The following is a 13,227-nucleotide window of genomic DNA, read 5'->3' on the forward strand; positions in this document are numbered from 1 at the left end:
ACCACTGGGAAAGAACTTAAGCACAGTTATCCCAGTTCAAAGGCACAATTTAATGCTTCAGTTTCAATAGGGATGATAGAAAAATGCGAGGCTTCATCTTGAAGTACTCCACTTGCTTGATCTTTTATGCTCTTCCATTTTGATCTCCTGGTTTGTTCTTTCTTTTAACTTCCATTAGTCCCTTATTATGGACCACATAAATTATGTCTCAGCCTGAGTCATGAAATACAAGAGTAAAACTTGAAGGCAAGCACAGTGAGCCAAGTGCAACAAAACAAGATGTAAAAATCAAGAGGCAGCAGTCTATAGTTTCTTGATCCAGAAAAAGATGTGACTGACATAAACCAGAATATAGCAAGCAGGATTATAAAGCCAAAGCTTCTGTTTAAGAAACTTATTATTCTGTGCTGAAAATACGATTGGTAGCCAGAAGTTGTAAGCAAAAACGTGTACAGAAATTCACAGCTTGGATTCTACTTGGTGTTATTTATTAAATCAGGAGCCACTAATATGTTTCTTTGTTCCCGCTGCAGAAGGAAAATAGTGGCATGGAAACAAAAGAAACTTGATAGACCACACACAGTCCACACACGGCATGGACAATGCAACACATCCCCCCTGCTGGTTGTTGCCAATATTTGAAAAAGAACAGGTTTTGTATCAACAGAAGGAATAGAGATACTGGAAAACAAAAAACTTTCTTTTTAGTTTCCTGATACTGTGAAGTACTGATGTGTCCCCTGAGAAGAGCTGAATGCTGTTTAATGCCATGGGAATCTGCATGGAGACAGCTGGCCTCCATTTAAGGTAGAGGTAGAGTCAGTGGCCAGAGCAGCACAGCTTTGCTTCAGAAGAGAAGTTCAGCTTTGTGTTGGTATCAGGATTCCTAAACAAACTGGAGCTTTCTTCTGAAGCATTATGCAAGCCAGTGATTATGATGGACCAGAGCTTGCATGATAAAGTCCAAAATTTGGGTTTAATTTCTTGAGACATTACAAAAACACTCTCACCTCTCATTGTACAGCACAGTTACTTCATTTTTAATTTGTAACAATGGGCTTTTTTTCAGTTAAAGAGAATGTCAGTGCCATTTGAAATGCTCACTGTCATTGACTGAGTAGGCTTAGATAGTTGTCCCCTCTGTCACTGACCTTGTGCAGTTTGTCCATGACTTCAATATGTTTGTGTAAGATCAGCAGATTCCGTAGAAGACTTGTGGCCTCCTAACTATGCTACGTTTAAGCACCAAGAACATCTCATGTATTCAAATCATCCTTCATTTATTCATGTTTTACAGATGGTGTTCTGTCTTTCCTTTTATAAAAGCAGTCCTACGCTGGGCTTGGTGTATGTTTATCAGGGCTTTGTCCTGCACAGAATACACTTCTTTCATGTTGATTCCATGATGTCATAACATACATTTTAAAATTTAGCAAAATAAGAGAGAGAAAGAGGAAAGAAATGCAATACTTTTTCCTGGGTTCTTGGTGATGCATCACCTTTTAGTTTGAAAATAGAACATGAAGTAGCCTCTGTACATTCACTTCATGGTACACAAATCTGACCTATAGCAGTAATAACTTAGCCTTTTACTTTATATAAAATCAACTAAGAAATAACATTATTACTTGTACAGTTCCTATACTACACCACATGTTATCAGTTAGGAATAGCAAGATGGTACGATTAGAAATACTTATGCTTTAGGTGCTGCAAAACACTCATAATTAATGTGGTTTGTAATGTAAACTCTAGTAATTTCTCTAGGACACAAAACAGCCATGAATTATTATTACATACTTTTCAGAAAGCCTTTCAGAATAAAAAAGGAAATTGATCACTTAAGAAAGTATTTGGGAGCTGTAGGAAATACTATGTTATCCTGTATTAGATTATACTTACATCAACAGGGAAAAAGATTTAAAAGAATGGGAAAACTATGACAGTAACATGTACAGCATTTAAAATTCTTTATGTATGTGTGCCTGTACCATGTAAATTGACTAATTTGAAATAGTATTTATTTTTAAGATATATAAATTAATGTGTTAATGAAAATTGCTCTAGAAAATGGGGCACCAGTTCAATACATATGCACATACTTAATCCACTCATATAAATGCTTATCTGCTTTTCTGAACTGCAGCTCACATTTAAAATTATCATGTTAAAGATGGTCCCATAAAAAGACTGGAAAACAATAAAAATCCTATAATGAATTTTAAGAGGCCTGAAGAACTAAGTATTAAATAATCAGAGAACTGTGATAACTACATTAAATCAGAAGTGAAGATCAGAAAATGAAATGAAATGTAAAAATTTTGTATTGTCCACACAAGAACAATTTATATCTAGAAATATATATAGAGAGAATTTATATAGAAATATATATATTCAGTGTAATTAACATATTTTGGGTAATTAGTTATTATGAGAATGATCAGCTTCCATGCCACAGTAATGTGCATAAAGTAGTCTCCTTTTCTTGTTTAAAAACATAGTGGGGGGGGATTTCTATGCTGCTTATGTCTGTATGATACATTTTTTTAAAATTTAGTGAATGCTGGCATTCAATTGCCTGGCAGGATGCAGAGATAGAGTATGCATCTAGGTAGATAGATATGAGTAGGTGCTCGGGAGAAACTTGATTTAGACTGTATAATATTCTTCCCTTTAAAAACCTAAGATAACCTACGGCAAATTCTTCACTGTCAATAATCCAGTTTTTTTAATACAAAAGTTCTCATCTACTTTTAAGTTTATTATGGCACCACAGAAGAATAACATTTACAGACTTAAAATATACAACTTTAAGATATGGCTATTACTAAAGCTTAAATATTATTTAAAGCACTTCACTTGTAATTACTGATAGAAATTTAATTTTTAATAACTATTCTGGAAAAAATATGTGAAGCCAGGTACTTTAAAATATGCCAAAATTATTATATAATATTTTATCTTGTTGCCATTATATGAGTCAATTTGATTTTTCCCAGCTTGGAATATTAGACTAGACATGAAGGGCTAGGAACAGTCTTACAAGTTAAAAAAAGTATATATATATATATGCACATGTATATCCTCTTGCTCTCCAATCTCTTCCAAGAAGGGTTTCCCATTGTCAGCCAACTGATCCTAATATCATCTTAAAGTAGAGAAGATATTTTGAAGTACAGACTTCTTTTCCTTCATGCTGTTTTATGTAGGTAAATACAAGCCCTTTGTAGTTATATTTAGCTTAAGTACTAAGCTTTTCTTTTTACCTTTGTCTTGCTGAACTACTTAACATTTTCTGGGTTTTTCATGTGTTCATTATTTGCCTAAGCAGCCTGCAGTCACTTTCTTCCTGACGTTTTAAGAAATTTCAGGTATTTTCTTCTAAGCTAGCATTCAGGCTCAGTGTTTTTAGAGACCATTTAAGTTTCTAGTATTATGAAGTATATCTAAAAGATATTATACTTCAGTTATCATCCAAAATGTTATTTGCATCTTGTTGCAACTCTGCAAACTCATCTTGGCTGTTTCTTAGTTTTCAGAGTGCTGCATTTGAAGTGTTCTGTCTATTCATGAAGTGGGAACAGCATGGCAATAGCTGCTCCAAACTCATTTTTCAATGTACCAGAATTCTATGTTGGAGAGACTGTACCAAGACAGAGAAAGCAAATTTTACCCCTATACTGCTGATATCGTACTTCACAGCCCATATCTCATCTACTATTCTGCCATCCGTTGCTTCACAGGAAACTAATGGGAGATGCGTAATTTTTCTTGCAAAGGCTAAGTTATAGGACAGCTAAACAACTCTGCTTGATTTTCATATAGTTGCAAGTTAAATTGCAATACAGGAAATTGGGGACAAGTACATTTTTCATCTTGAATGATCAAATTCAACACTAGAGCTCTTGATACAGTTCTCAGGGAACAACCCTTCTGCCAAATTGTTCACCATGGCAAAAAAACAGACTCACAGACACACTGTAATCCTTAACAAGTATTTTGTAAAACAACTGCTGGTGTTCCTGCAGCAATACTTGTTAGTTTTACTAGTTGTGTTAAATTTGCAAAGTGACAATTCCATGTTAGCTCATTTGATAAATAGCCTTTGACCAGATATGAATCTTTTATCTCCTCCTACAGGCTAAACATTTCTGCATGTTTGGAATTAATTGCATTAACTTCATTAATCTGTTTCATGATCTTAAAGCTCCTTCGGGTGTTTTAATCTGGTGTTTGAGGTGACTTTCTTGATCATCCCCAAGCTTCATCCTGTAGTTGTGAACTGGAGTTGACTATTTCACTAGGTTGACTTAAAGCTCTTTGACTGTGATTGTTGTTGCTTGTCTTCTTTATGGATCACAGAGTTTATGTTAGATAAAACTCATAAAAAGTCAAGTAATGAACAGGAAAGAAATAGAATTTGTCTAAAATTTGCTAAAATGCTTTATTGTCCCTAAAAGCATAATCATGACCTTCTGTTGAAGTGGATAGAATTTGTAGCCACAGGGAACCTTTCACACAGATTTCATTGCAAGATTGAAGCTAAAAATGAAAGGCCAGATAGTTCACAGCCATTCTGCAGGCTGAGGACCAAAAAACTGTAACTACTGGAGTAAGTTCAAACTGTTAGCAACTAAAGACTGTCAACATGCTCAGTGTTCTGTCCATGCAGAGCTTGTTGAAAATTCATTAAATTCACCAGAATTAGTGTCATTTCCAGGGTAATATACAGCTTACTGTAGCAAAGAATTACCTGGAAGTAGTGATTCTACTATTCTGACTTACTTCTAATAAACACATTAATTGTATTGTGGATTTCCAATTTTATTCCTCAACTGTTTCTTTAGTAGTCATGTATTTACATACAAATGTTTTTAATATATGCCACTATTACCAACTTAAAAGCTATTTTTTCTTTCTTACATATTCTCACTAAGAAACAGAAGGTTCTAAAATTCCCAGTTACGTTTTTCATCTTGTGCCTTCAGAGGTATCACACTGGTGTCTTGTGTTGGAATTTTGTAAGCAGCAGTTTTAGTGATGAAAAATAAAAAATATTCCTAGCTGTAGTATTCTTTATATTTTGATCTCAGGAGACCTTAGAAAGGAGTTTAGTTTCATCACCTGAATTTTACTGAGAAGCAACCTGGAGACAAGAGAAGGAGGTAATGACTTATTCACATTTTCTCAGTAAGCCTGTGACAGAAATTGAACTTTTGTCTCCTGAATTCTAGCCAAATATTTTCTCAAGCCTACTCTCCTTCTGCACAGGAGTGCAGATTCCAAAATGCCAAAAGACATAAAAAGCAGACAATGTAAACAGGTGCAAATGAACACACAGTTCATAAAATCCTGGCTCCATTTAAGTTGGTGGCAAAACTTCCTTCAGCTTTTATGGAGTCAGGATTTTCATCAGGTCAGACCATCTTTTAAAGACACATTTACACTAATGTGTCTATTCAGATCTCATCTCTTTTTTTTTCCCCCATATACAGTTTGAGTTACCATAGGTTCTCTAATTAAACTTGATACATAATTTGCTGTCAGCTTATATTTCTGAACCAGACCTTAACACTATTCTTTGAATTCATTTTACTTTAAAGAAAAAAAGTGCTGCTTGTTCTGAAACACACTAAGCTTGGTTTTTTCACCATCGTTCTGACAAATCTGTGTTCTTGGCTATGTTCCTTTGTATTTTCATTATATAGGTATTATTTTATCTGTTGGTGACAAATTTCACTGTTACTTATACATACTGTTCAATTAAATATATTTTCAGTTGTGTTGTGACCACAGAGTAGGATGAAGAGAGATGTGCTGTTGAAATTTTTAAGTGTGTTTTGGATTTAGAACATACATGTTTGCTATAAAAAATTAATGATAGTGTTAAAGGTTACCACAAGTTAATTTTGCTCAGTAAGTAATGAACTTACTAATAATCCATGAGTTAGTAATTAAAAGTTTATATGAAGAACATGTTTTGCTTCTGTCATTAAAGTTTGGGGTAGTGGCTATGGCTGTTCAGTGTCTCTGATTTTATTTGTTGCTTTTTTATATGGTTAAACTGAGCTTTTTCCTCCTTCAAATAATAGTCTGTGGCAGTGTGTAATAAGAATCCACTGAGACACATAAGGCAAGGAAGTTGACTTGGTGTCAAAATTAAATAATTTGTTATCAACAGGAAGGAATTGGTCTCTGTGTAACCAGTATCTTCCAAAAGTCCTGAGAAAGAAAGTACTTTTCTTTTCCTTAATGTTCAAAAGGAAGCTTACAAACAGCTGAAATCCATATAGTGAACTGTCATACAATCATAAAATAGTCCCATGCACTATTGATGGTGATTTACATAAAGTCAGTTGCAAGAGCAAATGTTTTCTTGAACAAATTATTTCTTGAGGACTATGTTCCTTTCTTCTCCTTTTAAACTACTCATCACTTTCAGAGAATTCTGCCTAGTACCTTACTTGATTAAAGTGGTTCCGAAACTAATGTGGCTTATTATTCCTCACAGGAGAGCCTACTCTGTTTGGAGAGAAATGGTGGCCAGGATCTAAGACAGGAAATGCTTATGAAAGATGAGAGAAATAAAATTGAAAAGGGAAAGTCAGAACAGGACAAATCAGATGTATAATGGCCATTTTGAAATAGTGGTGGTTTCCTGAGAAGCTGCTTTCCTTTTCAAACTTTAGAGATGAAAAGTATTGGTGAAAAAAAAAACCTGCACCAAATCACAGTATCCTTTCCAACATATCACCTGTAAAAATATACTGCTCTGATGTTAGAACAGTAAACTAGAAAATGACTGACACAGAAATTAAACACATCAGCTTGTCCTGCAAAAGTTAAATTATTACTGGTTCTGTGTGTTGTGCCATGGACGACACTGGGTATTTCATTTTTCTTTTGACAGTTTGGATTCAGGAGTTTGATCTGTTTTTCAACAACATGTTTGCTACAGAAAATATTTCATTCTACTGAGCTGACATACTGCTGAGCAGTAAAAGGTCCTAGCTTACATAATATGGGTAAAGCTGTGCTCAATGTGGGAGATACTGACTGGTCACATGGTAACAGAAACTTCAATGCCATGTAAATTAAACTATAGATAAGCAAAGATAGAGTCTACTCTTACTATGATAGAATTAAGCCTTGCTTATTAAAATTGTTTTAGTGGCTCTAATAAAGACTAAAGACAAAAATTAAGCACTTTTGAAAATACTTTTATTGGCTTTAGTCCAGACTTGTCAATTCTTGCATATATAAGACTAATCTTGCAAGTAAATCACCAGCAATGTATGCACATGACCTGTAGTCAAATTCATGAAAGAGTACCAGAATGTGGAGTTGCATGGGCTGTGCTCTAAGAATTCATAATAACAGTAGTGTAACCAGAGGAGCATTATCAAAGGTCACTGATGTGATTGTACTGCATATATCTAAGTCTTACGGTCAGAACAAATGTTAAAGTCATACTTCTATTATCCTTCCTAGTACAGCTATGTCAAACATAGTGTGGTACAAACATACACCAAACTATCTTCCTCTACATAGAGTACATTGTCTGATGTTTTTCCTTAATGTAACAGGCCAAAGCTCAGTGTAAACAGTGTGCCAGTCGTTGGCATTAGGTGAGGATATCCTATAAATGTTATCAGTACTTACCAGAAGAAAATTGGTTTTACAATGAGGGTGGTGAAATGCTGGAACAGGTTGACCAGAGAAAGGGTGAATTCCCCATCCTTGAAAACATTAAAGGTCAGGTTGGACAGGGCTCTGAGCAGCCTGATCTAGTTGAAGATCTCCCTGCTCATTGCAGAGAACTTGGGCTAGATAATCTTTAAAGGTCACTTCCAACCCAAACTATTCTATGATTCTATGATAAAAATTGAAAAATGGCTCTTGCTAAAAACATTTAATTTCTATCAAGTAGTAAGTGCTAGTTGAGAAGGCACATAATTGTCAACATTCAGGCATCTTTTATTTCTGACACTATTCTGTATTTATATAAGCAAGTGATAATTTCTTTTTCATATTAACAACGAGCAAAAAGTCAATATTGGGCCTTTATGCAGAATTTCATTGATTTCCTTTAACACTAGTGATACCTTTCCTGGAGTTATCTTAAGGCAGGATAGCTTTGCTTTGCTGTGCTGTGCTGGCTGACTTTATCTAGAAGAAATTTTCAATGATTTGAGAACTGTACAGATTTAAAGACCTGATTCTAATTGATGGTTAATCAATTTTGAACCAAAATCAGAAGAAGAAACAAAAGCTACTGCCTGGGTGGTCCTATTTCAATCTCTTAACATAGGTGGCTATGTCAAGTTAACTTTTTTATGTCCCACCAGCTAATATAGTTGCTTCTTCTAGGTAATTACAGGTATGTCTGTGATGGTACAGTGCCAGAAAACATTCTGAGTTGTCAGCATTCTCTATACTGTCCCGTGCAGTTCCTCTCCACAGCACTTTGTGCAGTCTGTTGGAGGGTTACGGGCTGAACAAACTAGTGGGCCACTTAGGCAAAACTCTCATCTTTATTAGGTGGTTTGTTTGTTTTTTCAGTGCTTCCTAAAACCTTATCACGTGGTCTTGGGGTCATGATGACTTCACTGAAATTACTAGTTTTACCATTGTCTTCGAATCGAGTCAGAATTTTTTTCTTTAATCATGTTCCAAATTTAAAATATTTTTTGCATTTCTTGTCTTGATTAGCTTTTTTGCCAAAAACAGATTAACATGTTTAGCATTAAAATCAGCACCACAGAACCCCACACCTATAGAGGACAGTATGTGTGAAAGAAGAGAGCGCTCTAAACCATGCAGGTCACAGAGATCCACCTACAAGTGTCCCCAGTCCAGAGATTCAGTAGTTTGCTGCATGAATGTCTTTTCTTTAGCACTCTTCTGCAACATCCCTGTAGGCTACAAGCATGACCTCTGCAGTCATGCTGCTACTGTTTGTGCATTAAACTATTTAAAACCCTTTAGCTGAACCCCAGAATACAGGAGGCAACCTCTTCCACCAAAATCCTTTCCCCACTTCCCATCTCTGCAATGTCTAACAAGGTTAGACATTATTTTGCTTGCACATAATGCAGTTCAGAATGAAAATGCAAAAAAACCAACTCTTGCTTTCACCAAAGCAGATGAAAGTTTACTTGGCAACCCTTTATTAATAATTGCATTAGCTAGAGCAGAACCAATATATTAGTCTTAGCTAAATTTGATTCTTTAGGGCTAAAAGTATGTGCATTTATCTTACCTAATAGTGTGTATATAAAGTGCTTGCTCCATAAAAAATTATTTTCTATGGTGCATCCATTTAACTACATCAGCTACACATTGCCCACCAAATGTCACCACTAAGACTGCCAGTGACATGCATATCCTTGGGCAGATTTAAATAGCTTCCTTTATTTTAATTAACCTGTCAGAGACAGCTTCTTCATTTCTAACACTTAAAATTAAGCCTGGCCTAAAGTCTAAATTTAGCCCTCCAGTCGTGAGAGATTTGAAGACCAGTCCCTTTCACAAGGGTTTTGAAATGCTCTCACAGTTGCAAACATAAGAGGAAATGCAGTCTACAAAGTAGCAGATCTGAGTAAGAAGCTTCCAGTTCATATTGCTGCTTTTCTGATTATAGCTGCTTCTAGTCTACTTCCTTTAAAACATCTTCCAAGCCAGAATTAGCAAGTGGCAAACTTCTGTATTCTGCATCTTTTTAAAATTAAACTTTTCTGAGCAATGGGAGTGACAAGGAAAAGTTTACTAGACAAAAAGATTGTAATATGTCTCTAAATAAAGTGTGTCTAAATCATTCTGCTGTTACAACTGTTGCATTTTAGCTTTGCTGTCTTTTAAGAACGTCAGTTAAATTTCCACCTGAAGCTGGTGTTTTGAGACTGGAAAACCATTCCAGAAGAATTGAAATAAGAAGGATTAGCTGACCATATAACGTGACAGTGCAATTAAGTTGTTTGCAGTAATAACTCATTTAACCAGAGACCTATTTAAATTCCTTGTTGCTGTTATAAAAAAGAGTGATGCGATTCACAGTTGCCTGGACAGCTCAGATAAAATCAATTTTGTCGAACTGCCTAGAAGAAGTTAACTGTTTTGTTTAACCTAATGACCTAGGTTCTTTTTGTTAGTTGACAGACACCTCCAAGGGACCCTTCATCCTATTTTAAAATGGGATTAATAATCTTTTAGCACAGAGGGCTGTTTCTCGTCAGATGTGTGGCTTTTAAACCATTAAATTACATAAGAATAACTCCATCCTAAATTTAAAACAAAATTTATGCAAACCACTGGTTTTGAATTTGAATTTTCCTATTTTAAAAATGGTGTTTGTAACACTCATGACTTATACTAATGAATCACTAAATTCTTTTAAAGTAGTCCTCATAGATGCAATCAAGTCAGAATTAAAACATTAATTTTGAATAGTGTGAATTGTGTCATTTATTTCAACGGACAAATCATTTTGGTAGCTCTGTCACTATAGGTATCAGCCCTTCTTACTGTTCTGTGTCTGATTCTTTTAGAGAAAAGCTCAGCTAATAACTTTACTCAGCATCTCAAGCAGCCTAAGTGTTATGTTTCTCATCTAGCTGCCGCATTTCCCAGCCATTCTGACTGCTTGACAAAATTGTGTATAAGTAAAAAATACCCAGGTCCTGCAAATGTGGTAGCAGTATAAATTATATTAATTTTACACTTGACTTTTCTATAGTGTATCTGACTCTTTATTTAGTAAGATAAAATAATATATTTCATTAAGGAGCTGCAGAATTCAAGGCTTGAGAATATACTAGGTTTTAACATGCCTATACAATTTATTTGTAACTATTTAATTGAAAAAAATTCAGTCTAATCACTTTTAGCACATGAGTTATATTCAGCCTGTAAACTCCTTATTATTCATATGCAGAGGGATGTGTCCAATGATTAAGACCCCAAGGATTTGATTGAAGGAATAATCTGCATTTCTAAAGAAAAAATAAGCGGTGGGGTATTTAATTCTTGATAGAAATGTTGTGATGCACATGAAAGCATCACTAACTCTTAGTTTTAAAAACAGTATCTGCAACTTGCTTGTCCATTGGCTGGTTCACTGCTATATCTGTAATGCACAGTCTTGATCTAGTAATTGCTTATTATGCAGTTGTTTATCCACTCATTTGAAACATCCTGAAATTCAGTCTAGCTCAGCAAATTGCTGTGCTTAAGGCATTTTTACATTCTAGGAAATTATAATATCCCCAGAAGGCAAAGAATTAATAATAAAAATCCTCTTTTGTAAAAGATTATCATTGCAGAGCAAATGGAGCAGATCTTCCCTATCTTAGCACATTAAATATTCTCATTTTTTTCTATGAAAGTGTGATGAAAAGACTACGTGGGGATCACTGTTTTATTAACTTGTTAAGAGACAAATTTACTGAACCAATGCAGCATATTGATTTCAGTGTCTGCTATATGGAAAAGCAGCAATAGTAATGGATGACTTCTAGACATTTCCATATGGAAGTTAGCTCATTCTTTAGGCACTTTGTGACCTTTGTTTTTCTGTTTAGGCTGGCACGAAGGAGTTAATGATTCAGATTACAAGGATGCTTTCTTGTTTATTACTTAGAAGTTTTTCCTGCCTTCCAAATGATTTATTCCTAGTATGACCACCCTTATTGAATACTTTGCAAAGGATCCACAGTTTGTCTCTTTCTATTGGAAACAGTATTCTGGCGAGTAGATTTCTGGTTTGATAGGCCATAAACAGAAATTATAACACTATATGCAGCACATTTTTCATCAGTTCTCAAATACTATTCAGCTGATTAAGCATGCATCCATCTCTGGAGTGGGGGAGCTTAATCTAATTCTTAAAATCCATCACATAATACAGATTACTTGATCTAATTTCCTTTATAATTGCAAACATACAAAGGTAAGTATCATAGCTAAGATACTTAAAAAGAAGGAAAAAGGTAACAATCAAACAAAATTGAGTTGCAATCCTCTAGGTACTTTTCTTGAAATTTTTAAAGTCCACAAGCATAGCTGTCTTCCAAGTTTTATTTTTTGCTTTATATTTTGAGGAATTAGAGGATTCTTATTAATCTAGGAGCTCAGTGCTGCTTAGTCTAGGAGTTCAATGCTGATTTTATTTCCATTATTCATTTTCACATTGCAGCAGTCGAGCATCCAGCAAAAACCAGAGATTTCAGAGAGTATGCAGGCATTTGTGGTTCTTCACCCTACAAAATGAGTGATTCATGTAGGCAAGGGCTGAAATCGTAGCAACACAATTCAGAAATTAATCTTCATATAGCTGCACTCTTACCATATTTTTTTACAAAAAGGAAAGTTTGTAAGTTCCTTTCTCAACTGTCTATTTTGTATCTCTCAGAGGTTACAAGCCTTTCTACTCAGTAATATTAATAATCTAGACAAAGAGTCTTCTTATTAGCAACATTAAGTCTACACAGGTAAGTGGTTTATGGGAATTAATTATGTATTTTTGGGCTGAGCCATCAGAAATATCTTCTGGATGTTTTTATCAAGCCTAGCCTTAGAATCTGTACAATAGATAGTTTAAATTTTTATCCTGAATTTCAAAAAGATGAATAATTACAGAAATAGAAAGATGGAAATTGAAATAGAAATGCATATAGGATTTCCAAGTAAGTAAAATTTACTTCTGACATAAATTTAGATCACTATTTATTATTTTTATGTAAGCTATCAGCAGAGGGGTTTCAGAAATAGCTCACTTATATGTTCTTGTGGATATACAGGATATACAGTGACCTACTTTGTAGACATGGACAGAACTGTGTCTGTAAAAGTATTTAAAGTGGGTCTCTAATGTAAAACATCATTTAAAAGAGTCTTATTGAAGCAGCATCTTTTACATAAGCTCTCAGATATACTAAAGTAGTAACAATTATTCATCAGGCAATCTCAAAGCATTTCACAAAGACAGGAAAGTACTTTTTTTTATTCTACAAAATGGAAGCATGAAATCTGGAGTTTGATTTTTTTGAAGGATCAAGTATTTCAGTTGCTTAGAAACACAAAAATGAGAGAGAAAGGTCCTTCCTTACACTTAAGGAGCCATGTGTCTATACACCACTGCAGCTTTTGCAAAATTAAATAAATCATAGCACTATTCATGTTCATGAAGCCAAATAAATTTCCCAGGGTCTTCCAGCAACTCAGTGACAG

The 13,227-nt window shown here is 34.6% G+C and overlaps 1 protein-coding gene across 5 annotated transcripts in view; it reads left to right on the top strand.

Annotated features, from left to right (window-relative positions):
• The window catches only part of DPH6 (diphthamine biosynthesis 6), a 224,693-nt gene that overhangs the window by 167,963 nt on the left and 43,503 nt on the right, over positions 1-13,227 (top strand). Inside the window, exon 14 of one of the 5 annotated variants that reach the window (XM_017741786.1) lies at positions 5,094-6,012. The exons of 3 other annotated variants lie outside the window; for them this stretch is intronic. In XM_017741786.1, the coding sequence (XP_017597275.1) occupies positions 5,094-5,128 (35 nt within the window). In that variant the 3' untranslated portion in view covers positions 5,129-6,012. Of the gene's footprint in view, positions 1-3,532; positions 5,061-5,093; positions 6,013-13,227 lie in introns of those variants that run through there. One more of the 5 variants, XM_017741783.1, reaches the window with a different exon arrangement.

Source organism: Corvus brachyrhynchos, unplaced genomic scaffold (assembly GCF_000691975.1).
Source record: "Corvus brachyrhynchos isolate BGI_N302 unplaced genomic scaffold, ASM69197v1 scaffold115, whole genome shotgun sequence".
NCBI classification, from domain to species: Eukaryota; Metazoa; Chordata; class Aves; order Passeriformes; family Corvidae; genus Corvus; species Corvus brachyrhynchos.